Below are 16935 nucleotides of genomic sequence, written 5' to 3' on the forward strand. Positions count from 1 at the left end.
CATATTAGTAATCACTCGATTCAACAGCAAAATGGATCATAAACAGTAAAATTAACCCTTCTAGCCAAGAATCATTCCAAGCTCTGAAAAATTAGGAGAAAACTGTTAACATTATCTTCCTCATTCATGTCTTATACGTATAATCTAATATTTAGCTCAAGAACCCACAAAAAATTAGGTTTTTTAGGTTTTTTTTCTCCTCCCATCATTTTTCTCTTAAACCATCTCCCACGATTAGTTCTCTAAGAGAGTGTGTGTTTTTATTATTATTTTTTATTTTTTTATCATAGTTACAAGAAACAACTTAATTTGTGACAACTTTTGAAATACATAATAGTTTTCTACAAATTACTTTGATTAAGAACACACGATGCATTGAGATAAAAACAAAGGATAATTACATTAACACACTTTATCTTTATAGTTGTTTATACACTGTGCCCTTAAACTTCAATCAAGTACAATAAAAAGTCCCCAAATTTCATATGTTGTCTCACATTAAATTCTTTTAACTAGCAGGCGTCAAATTTATCCCTAAAACATAACAAAACCGAAAACTATGATTTACTAAAAAGAATAAAAATAAAAAAAGCAATCTTTGAGTTGGTAGGCTGTAAATATAAGTATAAATACATATGTATTTTTACAACTAGGTTATTGACCCGTGGACGTCACGGGTGAAAATATAGAAATCGTCTAATAAACACATATAATTTTAACCGACAATATTGCCCGTTTTTGAAAGTAAGTTCACTGATCTTGTCTAAAATCAAAGGATAGACAAAATCTATTAAATCATATATTGGATATAATGAATTGTTAGTTAGAAGATCATCGGGAATTTGTACATTCATTCATCGTCATTTGGAACCCCCCCCCCCACCCCCAACATTCCCTTAACCTATATCCAATAGTTAATTCGCAAGTTATTTTATCTCTTCAACATGTAATGATTGACATTCAACTGTGAGCCTCGTGTTTTTTTTGATAGTTTAAGTACCTTTTACTTTGACAGAATGTAAGGAGAACCAATTGAAGTGTAATTTAAAATAAACACGAAAAAAGTCTATACAGTTTAACTATTTATTTAACAAAAGTATAATAAATTTAGTATTTACAACTCCCTAAATACTTCCTTTTATACAAGGTTTATACTTTAATTTTTAGCGTTTCGTTGTTGTCAAAGATCAATATAAAAATGAATAAATTGGTTTTTTTAATAGCTAATAACTAAAGAATTAGAAACATCAATTGGCTTATATGACTTGTTTAACGATTCATGATTGACTTGAACTTGTTTTGACTTGAATTCAAGATGCTAATAACCCATATTAGCTCAAACATGTTCTAAATCATGGCACAAACTTGCACAACAATACATTTTGGCATGCCTTAACTACATATCCATATGGATGCTAATAACAGTCCGGATGTGGCAACCATTCGATATAGTGGCGTATTTTATTTTTTTCGTTAGTAAGATACTAATTATGTATTCATCTTTTAATACATACAAAAGGTGAATAAAATAATTTTTAGTGATTCTTAAATATTTAGTAGTTCTCATCGAGCCCAACGGTATGTATAAATCTTAAAATATTAGTTTTAGTTATTGATCTATATTGATAATCTTTATATCCACAAAGACAAGTGTCTCCAACATATGATATATTGATAATACAAAATCAAATTGCGCATTATATTCTTTTCACTAGCAGACGTCAAATTTATCCCTAAAACATAACAAAACCGAAAACTATGATTTGGTAAAAAGAATAAAAACAAAAAAGCAATATTTGAGTTGCTAGGCTACAAATAACTAAATATAAGTAAATCTACTATTATAACAAACAAAAATAATGTTTGTGCCACATGGCACTTAATTGACCTATTTTTGTGACAAGTGGCACACTTATCTTTTAACCTTTAATAATTAATTCTCAATTTTTCTAACTTAAAAAAATCAATTAAAACCTTCCTTAACAAGCCTCATCTATGTATCACATCAGAAGTTTCAAACCCTAATGAGATAGAAATAAACGTTCAACGTTGTTTACACACCAAATTTTTGATCTTCAAATCGCTATGTTTTCAAACCCATGCATGTTTATATTGTTTTCATACCCCAAATCCATGTTCCATCAATTTCATACCATAAGTCCATATTTCATTAATTTCATACTCCAAAGTCCAAATCTCTATTCCATTCGGTTATCATATCTTTATTTCCTCCAAAATTCCTATTCCGATTGTATCCAACACTAATACTACCCTAAATATGTATTTTCCAATTGAAGCATATGATAGAAACCGATTATTTATTCGATTAACGCCTCCATATGTCGATTTATTGTATGTTCACTTTTGAATGTGATGGCCTTCCCAAAAACTGACTGGAAAAGGGCGTATGCGGCTGTTCATTGTTTATTAAGCAACACAAATTAGTGTGTTTTTACTTCAATTACTGGGTCGATTGGTTCTATTTATTGGATCATCGGGTACTTGAATGATGAAATATAATTTAATCTTACTGTCATATACAGATACACGTTTTTGATAGATCAATGGGGCCAAGTTTTTTTAGAGTTGTTCTCCATGCACACAAAAATTAGCTCGTAAACATCTCTTTTAGTTATTATTTACTTTATACAATTTTTTATATGAATGAAAAACTTGGATTAATTATAACTATTTACATTTAATTTTGGTTTTACAGACTAGATATGCATAATTTTCTAATCAGTATAGCAATTTTCAAAATAATTATTGTCGTGTTAGTTAATTTATCAATTAACAATTTTGAGTTGATCTATACTCATAGTATGTTGATAGAAGTTTTTCAATTTTGAAGCATGCGAAAATGTGAGAGAAAATAGTTAATGGCTTCATTGGATCATTGGATCTAAGTTCTTTTGGCAATAAAGTTACTTACAAAAATAAGATTTTGATTTATATTTTATTGTGGTAAGAAAGTAGAATCTACCTGGGGTGTTATAGTAAATTGGTAAATTGTCATTTTATTTTAGACAAATGCAACTCAAAGTATAAATATAACATTTTTTTTAACTTACTCTACTATTGTATATTTGAGTAGGAACATACACAAATTTCTTAAATATAATTTATGTTTTTGTTAGTATTATTAACCTTCATGTCTGATGAGAAACCAGAGTCTATACATTATGTATCGGAGATTGTTTTGAAGGAAAAAAAAAGAAATCCGAGAGCTGGACAAATAGAAGATGAAAAATTGGAAAAACATGTCAAAAAGTGATAATTTTGTTTTTAAGAACCCTAGATTAGATATAAATTTTAGCGTTACACACGTGTTTTTAACCTGGTAAATCATATGTATTTTTACAATAATAATAATAATAATTATTATTATTACTATATGCCGTACAAAGTTTGAAGGCTTTTGTATTGTCTCAGTTGGTGAGTCGCGTTGCGTCGATATACATACGTTGCTTTCTTCCTTGCTTATCGAACAAATCAATCAAGGTATTTACTTCATTATTATTATTATTATTTAATTCATTATTATTATTATTCATTCAATTCAATCAATTTCATCGATTTCGCCTAATTCTTTTCCAACCGATGCTTCGATTCTGACCTAGACGATGATTACTGTAGCTTAATTTAGCTATCCAATTCAATTCTAGGTCTTGATTACACGTCAATTTAGGTTTTTTGAGATTCAATTTTGGGTATTCAATTCAATTTGCAAATTAGGGTTTCATATTTAATTTGTAATAATGTTTACTGATTAAAGGTCATTGATTTTCCCCAAAAGATACCAATTTTTTATCATTCATGTTAAGGGTTAAGACTCTCAATTGCTACGTATTATGTGCTCGGGTTGGTTGTTTTCGAGTTTTTCAGGGTCGGGGTAGGGTTAAATAACACACCCCCTATTCTGACTGTGGCATTTTTCTTGAAATTGAAGGTTCTTTTAATCTAAAATTGTCACATTTTATTAGGGTTTGATGTTTTGCGTAGTGAAGTTTGCAATGTTGACTGATTACAGTTCATTGGCTAGATACAAATTATATCATTGATTTTCAAAGTTAAACTCACTATTGCACAATTGATTCTGTTTTTGTTGCATATTACACATTGCCATTCTTCTTTTCTACCATTTGACTTCAAAAATTAATTTTTATCAGGGAAAACTGAAGGTGAATCTTTATACATATGAAATTGTAACATTTTATCAGGGTTTAATGAAATTTGCAATGTTGACTGATTAAACTTGATTTTGATTGATTTTTCTCTAAATAGACCAATTTCATCATTGATGTTAATAGTTAAAATCAATACTGCTCAATTGATTGTGTTTCTGTTACATATTATAACATTGGCATTCTTCTGTTTGTAGCATTTGACTTAAAACTGAAGGTGAATCTTCATGTATTAGGAACTGTTACAGCTGGTTATGAAACATATTGTTTGTGGAAGCCAAGAGGATAAAAATGAATTTGCAAGCTCCAATAGCAGGACAGTACTCAAGGCAGGTTTCGAATCAAGGCGGGACTTCGTTGCCTGCTATACAACAGCAACAGAATATGATGCAGAACTCTGAAGGTGGGCCGCGTGCTCAAATAACTGTGGAGGCAAGACAGTTTATAACAGAAAAGATGTAAGTTGTTTTTCATTGTATTTATATGAAAAACATGTTTTTTTGTGTGTAGGAATTTATGTATGCCTAAAGTGCCTGATTGTCACAAATTTACTATACTAGTGTTTGATGAAGTTGTTGAACGTGTTAGGAACTATCAACAACATTTAGTTGGTACTTTGTTTGTTTGCTTGTTTGTTTAGGCTACAAATACTTATATTCTATTAAGTTACTTTTGTACAAGGTTAATGAAGTGTTTTGTTGTTTTGTTTGTGTCTGTTTGGTAAGAAAAGGGTTGCTAATAAGTGTGTTTGGAAGTTGAGAAAGCAACAATCATTGAAAATCAGTGATAATAATGTTTACGTATTGGCTTCTTTGTTTATTGTATCTTTGATATGTGATAATAACATTAAATCAACTATTGCTTCTGCATTCTTGTAATGTTGAATTGCTGACGAGGAAACCCAATTTTGGATAAAAAAAAGCTTGATTCTCATCTTTTTTATAATATCTTGAAGCATCATAGATCAATTTTAATATTTAGTTCAGATTTATTTTTTGCAATGTTCTTCATGAATTAGTGTTACACGATGTCTTTTTCTTGATCATTTCCTGATGAAAAATATAAATTTTGTTCTAGCTATAAGTTTATCATTCAGCGAGTAAATCGAGAGAATCCTCCAAAAGGTATAACGGATATTGTCAGACGATTGGAGGCTGGCTTATTCAAAGATGCTACATCAAAGGTTTGCTAATTATTTGCCTACGTAACATATGATTTATTTTCACTTGATGTCTTCATATTGCAGTAATATATATACACTCATATTAAATTAATGGTAATTTTTTCTGTTAGGAGGACTATTTGAATTTAGAAACACTGGCAAACCGTTTACAAGCTCTGCTTAAACGAGGCAGCAGTCAAAATCAACGATATCAACAACAAAGCAATGCTAATGTTCCAATGGGAACAATGATTCCAACACCTGGCATTCCACAAAGTGGAAACTCAAATAACATGATGTCATCAGTTGCCAATCAGAGCAGCTTTTCCATGAATACCCCTGGGCCTTCTAGAAGCATGCATACTGGGTCATTTGATGGTATTTATTCTCTTTCTGGTTCTTACAAGTTTATTTATAATATTTTCATCTTTCATTAGAGCAATGTACAATTGTAGATTTGTATCCACTTTTTCAGGAGGTTTAACAGACGGATCTCAACAAGCGATGTCTAATTTTTCATTACCGGGTGGTGGACAAAGAATTAGCAGCCAAATGATGCCTACTCCTGGATTTAATAATAATAATAATAACAGCACAAGTAACCAATCATATGTGAAAATGGAGCCGACTAATAATGTTTCTGCTATTTCAAATGGTGACTCGGCAATGGTGACTCAGCCAATGCAACAGAAGCAACAAGCTGGTGCTCAAAACAGCAGGATCTTGCATAACCTGGGAAGTCATATGGGTGGGGGGGTAAGGTCAACTCTGACTCAAAAACCGTATGGGTTTCCAAATGGGTCGTTAAACGGTAACTTAGGGATGATGGGTAAAAGTTCACAGATGGTTAATAGTTTGGGTAACTCCGAAGGGTTTTTGACAGATTCTCTTTATGGAAACTCTTCTAAACTAATGCCACAATATTTCGATCAACATCAAGGACAGGTTTCTCAGGGTACTCTTTCTGCACACATACATATATGCTTTTTTTTTTTGGGGGGGGGTCATTTTGGATTGACTTGAAACGTTTTTGGCTATTTTTTGCTCATTGTGTGTTAAAGATATAACTACAGAGAATATTTGGCTTGTAAATGAACTGAATGGACACGAAAGGAGAATGTTCTTGTTTGTTTGTTTGTTTAACTTTAATTGAACAAACACGAACAAGTAAATGAACAGACTTTTCTTGTTCGTGTTCGTTCGTTAAGAAAATGAACATGTTCATTTATGTTTGTTTGTTAACAATATAAATGAACAGTTAAGAAAAGAACATAGCTAAACATAGATGAATTTAAATTATTGAGCTAAATCTAGTTAAAAGTATTGTGACTAGCAATGTGCTCAGCTTGAAAAGCTATTAAAACTAGATTAAGTTGTAATGGGCCAAAAAGTTTAAATGGATGTATTATTGAACTTAAACAAACATAAATGAATGTAAAGTTGTAAAACGAGTTTAAATGAACAAAAGAGACACGTGTCCTTGTTCGTTCATTTAACTAAATGAACAAATATTTTTTTCATGTTCGTACGTTTATTAAATAAACAAACATTCTGCTGAATGGTTTATGAACTGTTCACTGAATGTTCAGTTTGTTTGCACGTTTAGAGAATATTGTTTTCACAACAATAATCTATTTGTGAATGAAGTGATTTAGTAGGTTGTATGTTGAAAATACACTTTGAATGACTTCGGACATGTTTTCTTTTTTACTAAATCTTTTGATTCATCTCGTGTGACCCTTTAGAGATAAAATGATCTGAATTATCTTAAATTTGTTAGGTGATGGATCAGGAAACTTCTTTGTCCCAACAACCTCATCTGCATCAATAATGAATATGAACCCTAATTTATCGACATTACAAAGGACAAACTCCCCGTTGCTGGTTAATCAGTCAAACTTGCACACTTCTGATCAGTCTGCAGGTGTGAAGTCTTCGATGGATCAATCAGAGGAGATGAACTTTCAGTCTCAGCATTTACAGAATCAGCAACAGCTCATTCAATATCAAAGACAACAGAATCAGCAGAATCAACGTTTACCATATGGGCAATCTCAGATGATATCTGATCTGGGTAATAGAGTTAAATCAGAACCACACGCTTATCATCAATTCCAGTCATCCAGAGGTGGTCAGTTACATGCTATTTCATCTGGTTCTCAAGATATGTCTGTAGTAATGCCACAAGCTTCAGAGAAGCAGCAGCAGATAGGTGGTCAATGGCATCCCAGATTACAAGAACCGAACAAACAATTAGGTAATTCATCAAATGAGATGAAAACTGAAGAGGGTTTTCAAGATCAGATTCAAAGGAATAGTCTGTCTTCAGAAACATCAATGGCTGCCAATGCACCAGTCGATCCATCATCTGCCCAACAAACAAAGTTCAGGAATCAAATAAGATGGCTTTTGTTCATGCTACACGCTCGGAATTGTGTTTATTCACCTGGCAAATGCCCTGCTATTCAATGCATTTTTGTTCAGAAACTTTGTAAACATATTGTGTCGTGCAATGATGTCACTCAATGCCAGTATCCTCGTTGTCATAAGTCAAGGGAGTTGCTTCATCATTATAAGCAATGCAAAGATGAAAGCTGTCCTGTGTGTGTTCCTGTAAAGCTCTTTGCGCAACAAAACAGTGTCCACCAAACAAACATCCCACCATCAGGAAATGGCTCATGTGATTATACTTCAGAAGATTTGCATCCTTCTATTAAACGGTTGAAGATCGAGCCATCACCAGCTGCTCAAAGTGAAAACCAAAACCATAACCATAACCAAAACCAGAGTCAAAACCAAAACCCTAATCCGATTCTACCCGTTTTAATCCCTGCTACATCTGAGGGCCTTCAGGATCGTGACACGTGTCAACCCTTAAAAAATGAGGTTAAACTAGAAGCTTCTACAAGTTCTATGCAAGGAACAGTAAAGATGACTAAGGAGAACAATGAGGGTGTTTCACACATGTCAAATGAGGGTACGGGTTTCCCTAAGCAAGAGTTTTTTAAGGCAGAGAAAGAGGCGGGCCCGGTTAAACAGGATGACATGGCACTTGCTGCTGAGTCATCTTCTGGGACCAAATCTGGGAAGCCAAAGATTAAGGGAGTATCGATGACAGAATTGTTCACACTAGAGCAGGTTCGAGAGCATATAACTGGTCTCAGGCAGTGGGTTGGCCAGGTCAGCTTCTAAATATAAAGATAATTGTTTCATATAACAGGTAACGCTTGTATAAATCTAAACATAATGTTCATTATTTGTTCTGTTACAGAGTAAAGCAAAGGTAGAAAAGAATCAAGCTATGGAGCTCTCCATGAATGAAAACTCTTGTCAGTTATGTGCAGTTGAAAAGCTCAATTTTGAACCACCACCAATATATTGTTCACCCTGTGGGGCCCGCATCAAAAGAAATGCAATGTTTTACACTTGGGGGAGTGGCGAGACACGCCATTTTTTCTGTATTCCATGTTATAACGAGTCCCGTGGGGACACGATAAGTGTTGATGGAACTAATATTTTGAAAGCAAGGCTAGAGAAAAAGAAAAATGATGAGGAACCTGAAGAACCGGTATTTTTTTTATTATGCTATCTTTGTTTTAAGTTTTTGTATTTTATAAATGTCTAATGTTTTTGAATCATTTTACAGTGGGTTCAATGTGACAAATGTGAATCTTGGCATCATCAAATATGTGCATTGTTTAATGGTCGGAGAGATGATGGGGGTCAAGCGGAGTACACTTGCCCTAATTGTTATGTGGAAGAAGTTGAAAGAGGAGAGCGGGTTCCACTGCCTCAGAGTGCTCTTCTTGGAGCTAAAGATTTACCAAGAACCATTCTTAGTGATCACATAGAGAACAGATTGTTTAAAAGATTGAAGCAGGAAAGATTAGATAGAGCAAGATTTCAAGGGAAAAGTTATGATGAGGTAATGTGAATGTAACCTTCTAAAATATCATATATAGCCCTAGAAACTAAGTAAAATAGCATATTCACCCATTTCATTATAAACAAGTGAGAATATTACCAATCTACCGTTATTTATCAACCGTATTTTTCTCATAATATAAGATTTGTTCATTTCATTAAAGCACCTACTATGAGTCTTGAGATTTAGATAGGGGTGTTCTGAAAGTTCGATTCAAATTCGAAAAATTCGAAATTCGACTCAATTCGAATTCGATTATCAAGGTTCGAATTCGGTTTTAAAAAGTTGGAATTCAATTCGATTCGAATGCGAGTCAAGTAAGCGAATTCGAATCGAATACGGATTTATAATGTTCGATTCGATTAAATATGCAAATTCAAATTTAAATTATACTATATTTGGGCCAAAATCTAAAATAATCCATTAGTTATATCTATCTGTAAGTCCATTATTATAACATTACCAAGCTCAAATGGTCAACAGCCTGCACTAGTTATTTCTAATATTTAACCTAACTTGAATATTACCGAGACCCTACTGATAGTTTTTGCTATTTGTGGGATTTACTGGGTATGGTTGTTGATTCACACTGAGTTTATTCGAATTCGATTCTAATTTCAAATACAAATTGAACTGAATTTCGATTTGGGCAAATTATTTGAATACGAATTCAAATCAAATTAATCAATTTCAATTCGGTTAATATGAAAATTCTGTTCATATGAAATATAAGTTATTTTAAAGAAATGACGGCAATATGGTCATATTTTAATTGTATTCAATAAACTGGGTATATATTTTATGTTAGTTTCTAGGGGTATATATGATATCTTAAATTTGGTTTGAATATATATGAAATTCTCTCAGTTTTTCTTTTAGTTACAAACTGGATCCAAATTCTGATGCTTTATGTTGTTATTAGGTTCCTGGAGCAGAAGCACTTGTTGTCAGAGTAGTATCATCTGTGGACAAAAAGTTGGAAGTTAAACCGCGGTTCCTTGAGATTTTTCAAGAGGAAAATTACCCACCAGAATTTCCATATAAATCTAAGGTATGCACATAGACAATAATAATATTTTAAGTGTTACTGCATTTATTTAATTAAAGTTCATGAATCAAGATTGACAATATACTAAACCCTGTTACTTCTTTTAGGTTGTTTTATTATTCCAGAAAATCGAAGGGGTAGAAGTATGTCTTTTTGGCATGTATGTTCAAGAATTTGGAGCTGAATGTGAGCAGCCAAATCATCGCCGCGTTTATCTCTCGTATTTGGATTCCGTCAAGTATTTTAGGCCCGAAATAAGAACTGTTACAGGAGAAGCTCTGCGTACATTCGTATACCATGAAATTCTGGTAAGTATATATATATATATATTTCCAAATTATATCTCAAATTATTATTATAAAAAAACTGAAATCTTACTATTTTCTCAGATTGGTTACCTAGAATATTGCAAGTTACGCGGGTTCACAAGTTGTTATATATGGGCATGTCCTCCATTAAAGGGTGAAGATTATATCTTATATTGCCATCCTGAAATTCAAAAGACACCAAAATCAGATAAACTAAGAGAATGGTAAGTGGTTATGTTAAATTAAAATGAATTAGTTACACATATGGTCTCTGTGGCTTGGTCATATTGCAACATTAGTCCCCATGTTTAAATATTACAACTTGAGAATTGAGATCAACTGTTTGAACGAATGTAACACTGATGGTACCTGAATGGATGAAGGTTAGCTTTTTTCGTTTAATTTTTAAAAAATGACCCAATTACTTATGGAATATTGAAAATCAAAAGACAAGTAACATATTCGAACACTCAAGTGTTGGTGAATCCCACCATTTGAAGTGATTTTTATATATTTATTTTGGGTGTTGGATCCTCTTAATTATATATATTTTTTTTATTTTTTAGTATTAAAATTTTTGATTTTATATTTTTAATAGTTAATTAAACATATGGTTCTTGTGGTATACCCATATTGCAAGTTTTGTCCTTAACTTTGAGGAATTACCTCTATGGTCCACATCAGGGATCAATGGTGTTACCTTTGTGCAACGAGTTGGTTTTTAGTTGTAATTTTTGAAACCTGGGGACTAAAGCTGCACCATGACCAAAATACCCTTAGGACTATTTGTGTGATTTGTTCAACTTAAAATGTGAACTGTTACTGACTGTCTGACGTGGATTATTGATTTTTATTATCAGGTATTTGTCAATGTTGAAAAAGGCTACAAAGGAAAATATTGTGGTGGATTTGACAAATTTGTACGACCATTTTTTTGTACAATCGGGTGAATGTAGAGCTAAAGTTACCGCATCTCGGTTGCCATATTTTGATGGAGATTACTGGCCCGGTGCTGCTGAGGATATAATATTTGAGCTTCGTCAAGAAGAAGATGGAAGAAAACATAATAGAAAAGGGCCAATGAAAAGGACCATTACAAAGCGAGCTCTTAAAGCTTCAGGTCAAACCGATCTTTCTTCAAATGCTTCTAAAGATCTGCTACTCATGCATCGGGTAATTTGTTTCTTCAACTTATTATTCACGCATTTAATTAGATACAATTTATAATATGATCATTATACCCTTTCTTTTTTCTATATACTTCAAGATGACATATTAATGCAAGTTCTAAGGTAAGGGTATAAATGTTGTTAGTTTAAATCAATTTCAGATAGCGGTGAAAACTTGCATAATATCATATTTACTCAATCAGAAAAGTTAATATCTAATATACCCATTCAAAATGCTTAAAATTTCATATTTACCCAATTCGTTAAAATACAATTTATAATAAAACCAATGTAACCTTTTTCTCCTTACATTTCTAACACTGACATTTTAATGCAAGTTTTAAGGTAAGGTATAAACATCGTAAATTTGGAAACTAGTTTATTTGATATATATATTTTTTTTGTTGGGTATATTTATATTATGTTTTTTTTTTGTTGGGTGAGTTTGATATTATTTCAAATTTCTTTATCTGATGCATAGGGATGTTTTTTCTCTCTTCAATTTATGTTTTCATAAAAAAAGGGCAATTTTATATATACAGATGAAATATTGCGTAATATTATATATACCCATATCATTAAATCCAATTTATGATATATGATTTGACCATTATACCTTGAAGGGAAAAATCCTGATTAAAGTTCACATGTGAAAAAGAGAAACAAATTTAGAGATAAAGAGAGTGAGTTAAAGTCAGTTAAGAAGAGTTTGAATTTGAATGTTTAGTCTATTAGTTAGAGCGATCGGGTTTGATCTATTTATTGGTTTGATAATGTTTTAGTTAGAATAGGATTAGGTTATTGGTTAGTTGGAATATCTAGTAAGTTTATGTTGAGTTAGAGTTAGAATAGGATTAGCTAATGGTTAGTTGGTTTATAGGTAAGTTTAAGTTGAGTTTGAGTCGGGTTATGTTTGAGTCGTATAAGCATAGGTCTAGGGATGTTTGTCTTTTGTATCAAATCGAGTTTTTTTATTGTAAGTTTATTAATCGAAAAGAGTCAATAGCTAGGTTGGCATAAAATTGTGTATTCCTTATTCATGTTTATCCTAAGATCTGATCATTCTATTTAGTTTTTTTTTGTTGTTTGTCGATCTGGGCTTAATTCACCTTGTATAAATGTCATAATTTTGGATATATCTGATATTATAATTTTGACCAGTAAATATGATAGTATCGAGTTTTTAAGGGGATATATGAAATTACTCAAAAAAAGATCATAATTATTGCATCATTACATCGGCACGAATTCTTTGATTGTAGAAATATGGATTGTCTGATACTCTGATTAATGTTGGAACTTGAAATATATTATAAACATGAATGGATTCATATTATTTAACAAGTGTGCATTTGTATAATAGTATTTTGTACATTATTCTTTTTACAGCTTGGTGAAACAATATCCCCAATGAAGGAAGATTTCATCATGGTTCACTTGCAGCACTCATGTACTCATTGCTGTCTTCTAATGGTCTCCGGGACCCGCTGGGTTTGCAACAATTGCAAAAATTTTCAGCTCTGCACTCGGTAACAACATTTTGATGGTGTTTTTAGATTTGTATTATATGTAACGTTAATTGATGGCTGTGTATGTTTGTTTCAGGTGCTATGAAGTTGAACAAACTCGGGAGGAGAGGGAGAAACATCCTATTAACCAAAGGGTCAAGCATCCACTTTATCCTGTAAGTTGGGGTCTGACTGTTGACATATTTTTTTTCTTTTCAAATATTTTCAAGCCCAAAATGGTAAGACTGAATTTTTGTTATCAAAATAAAAATGATCCACCGATTTTCTATTCTTGAGGCGCAATTTTAGGATAAAAATAAAAAGGAGTTGATTCTTTTTTTGATTTATCACTTTAAACAACTTACCTAAAAATAATAGGATGAACAAAATTAACTCCAATGTATAAATATCGACCATTGGTTATTATGCATATCACAAACCAAGAACAAAAGAGTCAAGAAGAGGTTAGCAACAGTAAAGCATGTATATTTATTATTGATTTTTTAAATTCTGTTGTTACTTCTGTTAATTGAAGGTTTAGATACATAAATTCATCATATATTTAAAAATACGTATTTTTTATTCCATTTTTTTTGTTTTTGGATTTTTATGCTCTCTTAGTTATGCTTTTGGTTGGTTTTTTATGCTTTGGCTTTGTTAATTGAAGCCACCTTTGAGTTATTTGCTGCCATAGCTCCATGAGGTTTTTGCTGAGTTCTTTAAGTGCGCCTTTTTTATTAAGCTAGGCTTCGGAGCCTTTGTGGAACACATCTGATAACTATGCATAGTTATATAATATTTAAAAAAAATATATAAAGTGGATATAAACAGCCCCTGGCGGACTGTTAAACCACCAAAGTTAAACCAAGAACAAACTTTATAAATCTCAAAACTTTCTTGGTTTGGTCGGGTTCAGTTGGTTTCAGCCATTTATCTATGCACAACTGAATTTTGAGGCTATTTCCTTATTTAATTATATTTATAATGTGTTAACTATGCAGAAGGAAATCAAAGATGTACCTATCGATACAAAAGATAGAGACGAAATTCTAGAGAGTGAGTTCTTTGATACCCGACAAGCGTTTCTTAACCTTTGCCAAGGAAATCATTATCAATACGATACGTTAAGACGCGCTAAACATTCGTCAATGATGGCATTATATCATCTTCACAACCCAACGGCTCCCGCATTTGTGATTAATTGCATAATATGTCGGCTTGATATTGAAACGGGCCAAGGTTGGCGGTGTGAGATCTGCCCTGATTATGATATATGCAATGCATGTTATCTCAAAAATAGAGGCATTGATCATCCTCATAAGCTGACTCAACATACCTCGATTGCTGAGCGCGATGCACAAAACAAAGAAGCCCGCCAACTACGAGTTGTTCAGGTAATGTATAGTCTAGGAGTGTTAATTGTGTCTGGTTGGTGGGTTCAAATGTTCAACCTGAACACAACCCATATTTTTATTTGTGTCAAAAACGTCTACGCTATCCCGCACACTTAAAAATGTCACATGGGTTAAACCGGTCATAAATGGCTTGTTGGTCGACCTGTTTAAGTAAGCAGGTTAAACATGCCAACTCTTAACATGATCTGTTTAGTTAAACAGGTCAATCATAGCATGAACCGATTAGCTAAACAGGTCGACTAGAACAAGACCTGTTTCGTTAAACAACCCAACCGGAACACGATCTGTTTAGTTAAACAGGTCAACCTAGCATTCCCCGTTTTAACTAAATAGCTCAACCAAACTGACCCATTCATGAGCATGTCAATTCAAACACGACCCATTTAACTAAACAGGTAAACCCGAAGATGACCCATTTTTTAAACTGGTTAGATATGTAAACCCAGACTCGGATTACTTCCGTGTTCTGTCAGAAATTGCCATCCTTTGTACAAGATTTCTTTTACTTATTTCTTGTAACATGGTTGGATTGATTGCAGCTAAGGAAGATGCTTGATCTTTTGGTACACGCATCCCAATGCAAAGCGGGTCAATGCCAGTATCCAAATTGTAGAAAGGTGAAGGGACTTTTCAGACACGGAATGCAATGCAAGATACGTGCATCCGGTGGTTGCCCGCTCTGCAAGAAAATGTGGCATCTTCTTCAGCTTCATGCGCGCGCTTGTAAAGACTCACCATGCACTGTCCCCCGTTGCAGGTACATTTTTATTTCTTTTATTATTGTTATTGTTATCAAGTAAGAATATATATAATTGATTTGTAATTGTAAAACAGGGATCTGAGGGGACATTTGAGAAGGCTGATCCAACAGGCGGATAGCAGGAGGCGGGCGGCTGTTATGGAGATGATGAGGCAGCGGGCGGCTGAGGTTGCTAGTAGCAGTTGATGATGAAGCTGTAAATATACAACATGAGTCAAGTCAGTGTACACTTGCAGTTTTGATTAGTTGAATTTTCAAGTGATTTTTGGAATGGGCTACATAGGGAATTAGGAATAGAAGGAACAAGCAAGTACAAACTTTTAACTTTTAAGAATATAAACAGAATTTGTTTTAAATATTATCTTATCCTGGGGTTCTTTGTATGCTAGTGACTTTACCTTAAGTTGTGCAAGTATAGTTTAGTGTCTTCTTATTTTAAAAAGCGCCTGCAATTTGCTTGGTTTAGGCCAGATTGAACACCATAAGCACATTGTAAATAAATATTTTTTTCTAAAATGTTCTACAAAACTAGATTTTAGTATGAATTGAGTAAATTACCTAACTACCCATGCGCTAGAGTTGATCAAAAAAACCGGTTCCTGGAACCGAACCAGTGGACCCGAACCGGAACCGAACTGGTTCCTACCCATTTTTGGTAGAAACCGGACCCTATCTGATTCAACCCGATGATCCGTGACCGGTTCTTGCGTTTCTGAGTGGGGGCGGGTAGGAACCGAACCGGAACCGGTTTCTAACCACCGGTTCTAGCCGTTGGATCGATTAAGCCGTTAAAAATCGTTTTTTTGGCCGTTTTTTGACCGTTGGGGTCAAAAATAGCCGTTTTTTTTGCTCCCCCAAGCACCCCACTACTAGTATAAATAGGTATTTGGTGTCATGGGTTCATCACAACACTCAAAACGCAAACCCGAACGCAAAAAAATACAAAAAAACGCTATTACAACGTTTTGAGTTCTCTAATCTCTTGTTTTCTCTTCTTCTATATTCATATTTGTTGTTATGGCTGCCTCACAATCATCGGTTGGTCAAGGTTCCAACGCCGAACCAAGTTTCGTTCGTATTGTACCTCATAATCGTAATCAAGAGATTTGGTGCAATTGGGATTTGGTTGAATTGAGTGACCATTCATTGAAGGCTCGGTGCAAGTTTTGTGGGGTTTATTTAAACCCACTTTCGAATTCAAATTTGAAGAAACACATCGAAAAACCGTATTACAAGGCGTTGAAAAAGAACGTCGATTCGCAACAAACGCAAATGGATAGTGAAGGCGGAATATTTACATACCAAATTGATCGAGTTCAAGATCGTATGGCGAAGTTTGTGATTCAAGAAGCTTTGCCGTTTAGCCACTTCGACAACCCTCGCTTAACCGCCATGATTCGAGATACGCTTCAACCACAATACACTCACGTAAGTCGTCATACTCTTAAACGTTATT

General features: G+C 33.3%; 1 protein-coding gene across 2 annotated transcripts; it reads left to right on the forward strand.

The window, feature by feature from the left end:
- Positions 1-3427: 3427 nt before the first annotated feature.
- LOC143618593 (histone acetyltransferase HAC1-like) lies at positions 3428-15748 on the forward strand. Of its 2 annotated transcripts, none has more exons than XM_077090740.1 (17): positions 3428-3501; positions 4382-4642; positions 5262-5367; positions 5478-5724; positions 5822-6301; positions 7127-8526; positions 8618-8914; positions 8993-9271; positions 10194-10322; positions 10427-10627; positions 10709-10851; positions 11488-11800; positions 13186-13325; positions 13402-13480; positions 14306-14698; positions 15259-15476; positions 15554-15748. In XM_077090740.1, the coding sequence occupies exons 2-17, from the start codon at positions 4476-4478 to the stop codon at positions 15663-15665; spliced, it is 4704 nt and encodes a 1567-aa protein (XP_076946855.1). In that variant the 5' UTR covers positions 3428-3501; positions 4382-4475; the 3' UTR covers positions 15666-15748. The 2 variants fall into 2 exon arrangements, with proteins under 2 accessions (XP_076946855.1, XP_076946856.1); XM_077090741.1 differs by having other exon boundaries at positions 3442-3501; positions 4421-4642.
- The last annotated feature ends 1187 nt before the right edge of the window (positions 15749-16935 follow it).

Source organism: Bidens hawaiensis, unplaced genomic scaffold (assembly GCF_021521415.1).
Source record: "Bidens hawaiensis isolate Kalapana, Puna unplaced genomic scaffold, B.hawaiensis_p1.1 tig00099506_1, whole genome shotgun sequence".
Classification (NCBI taxonomy): Eukaryota; Viridiplantae; Streptophyta; class Magnoliopsida; order Asterales; family Asteraceae; genus Bidens; species Bidens hawaiensis.

Excerpts from the sequence above, each read along its gene's own strand:
- LOC143618593 (XM_077090740.1), top strand. The coding sequence starts at position 4,476 with ATGAATTTGCAAGCTCCAATAGCAGGACAGTACTCAAGGCAGGTTTCG. Across the intron at positions 8,527-8,617 it reads TCAGGCAGTGGGTTGGCCAG|AGTAAAGCAAAGGTAGAAAA; the intron begins GTCAGCTTCTAA and ends GTTCTGTTACAG. Across the intron at positions 13,481-14,305 it reads TCAAGCATCCACTTTATCCT|AAGGAAATCAAAGATGTACC; the intron begins GTAAGTTGGGGT and ends TTAACTATGCAG.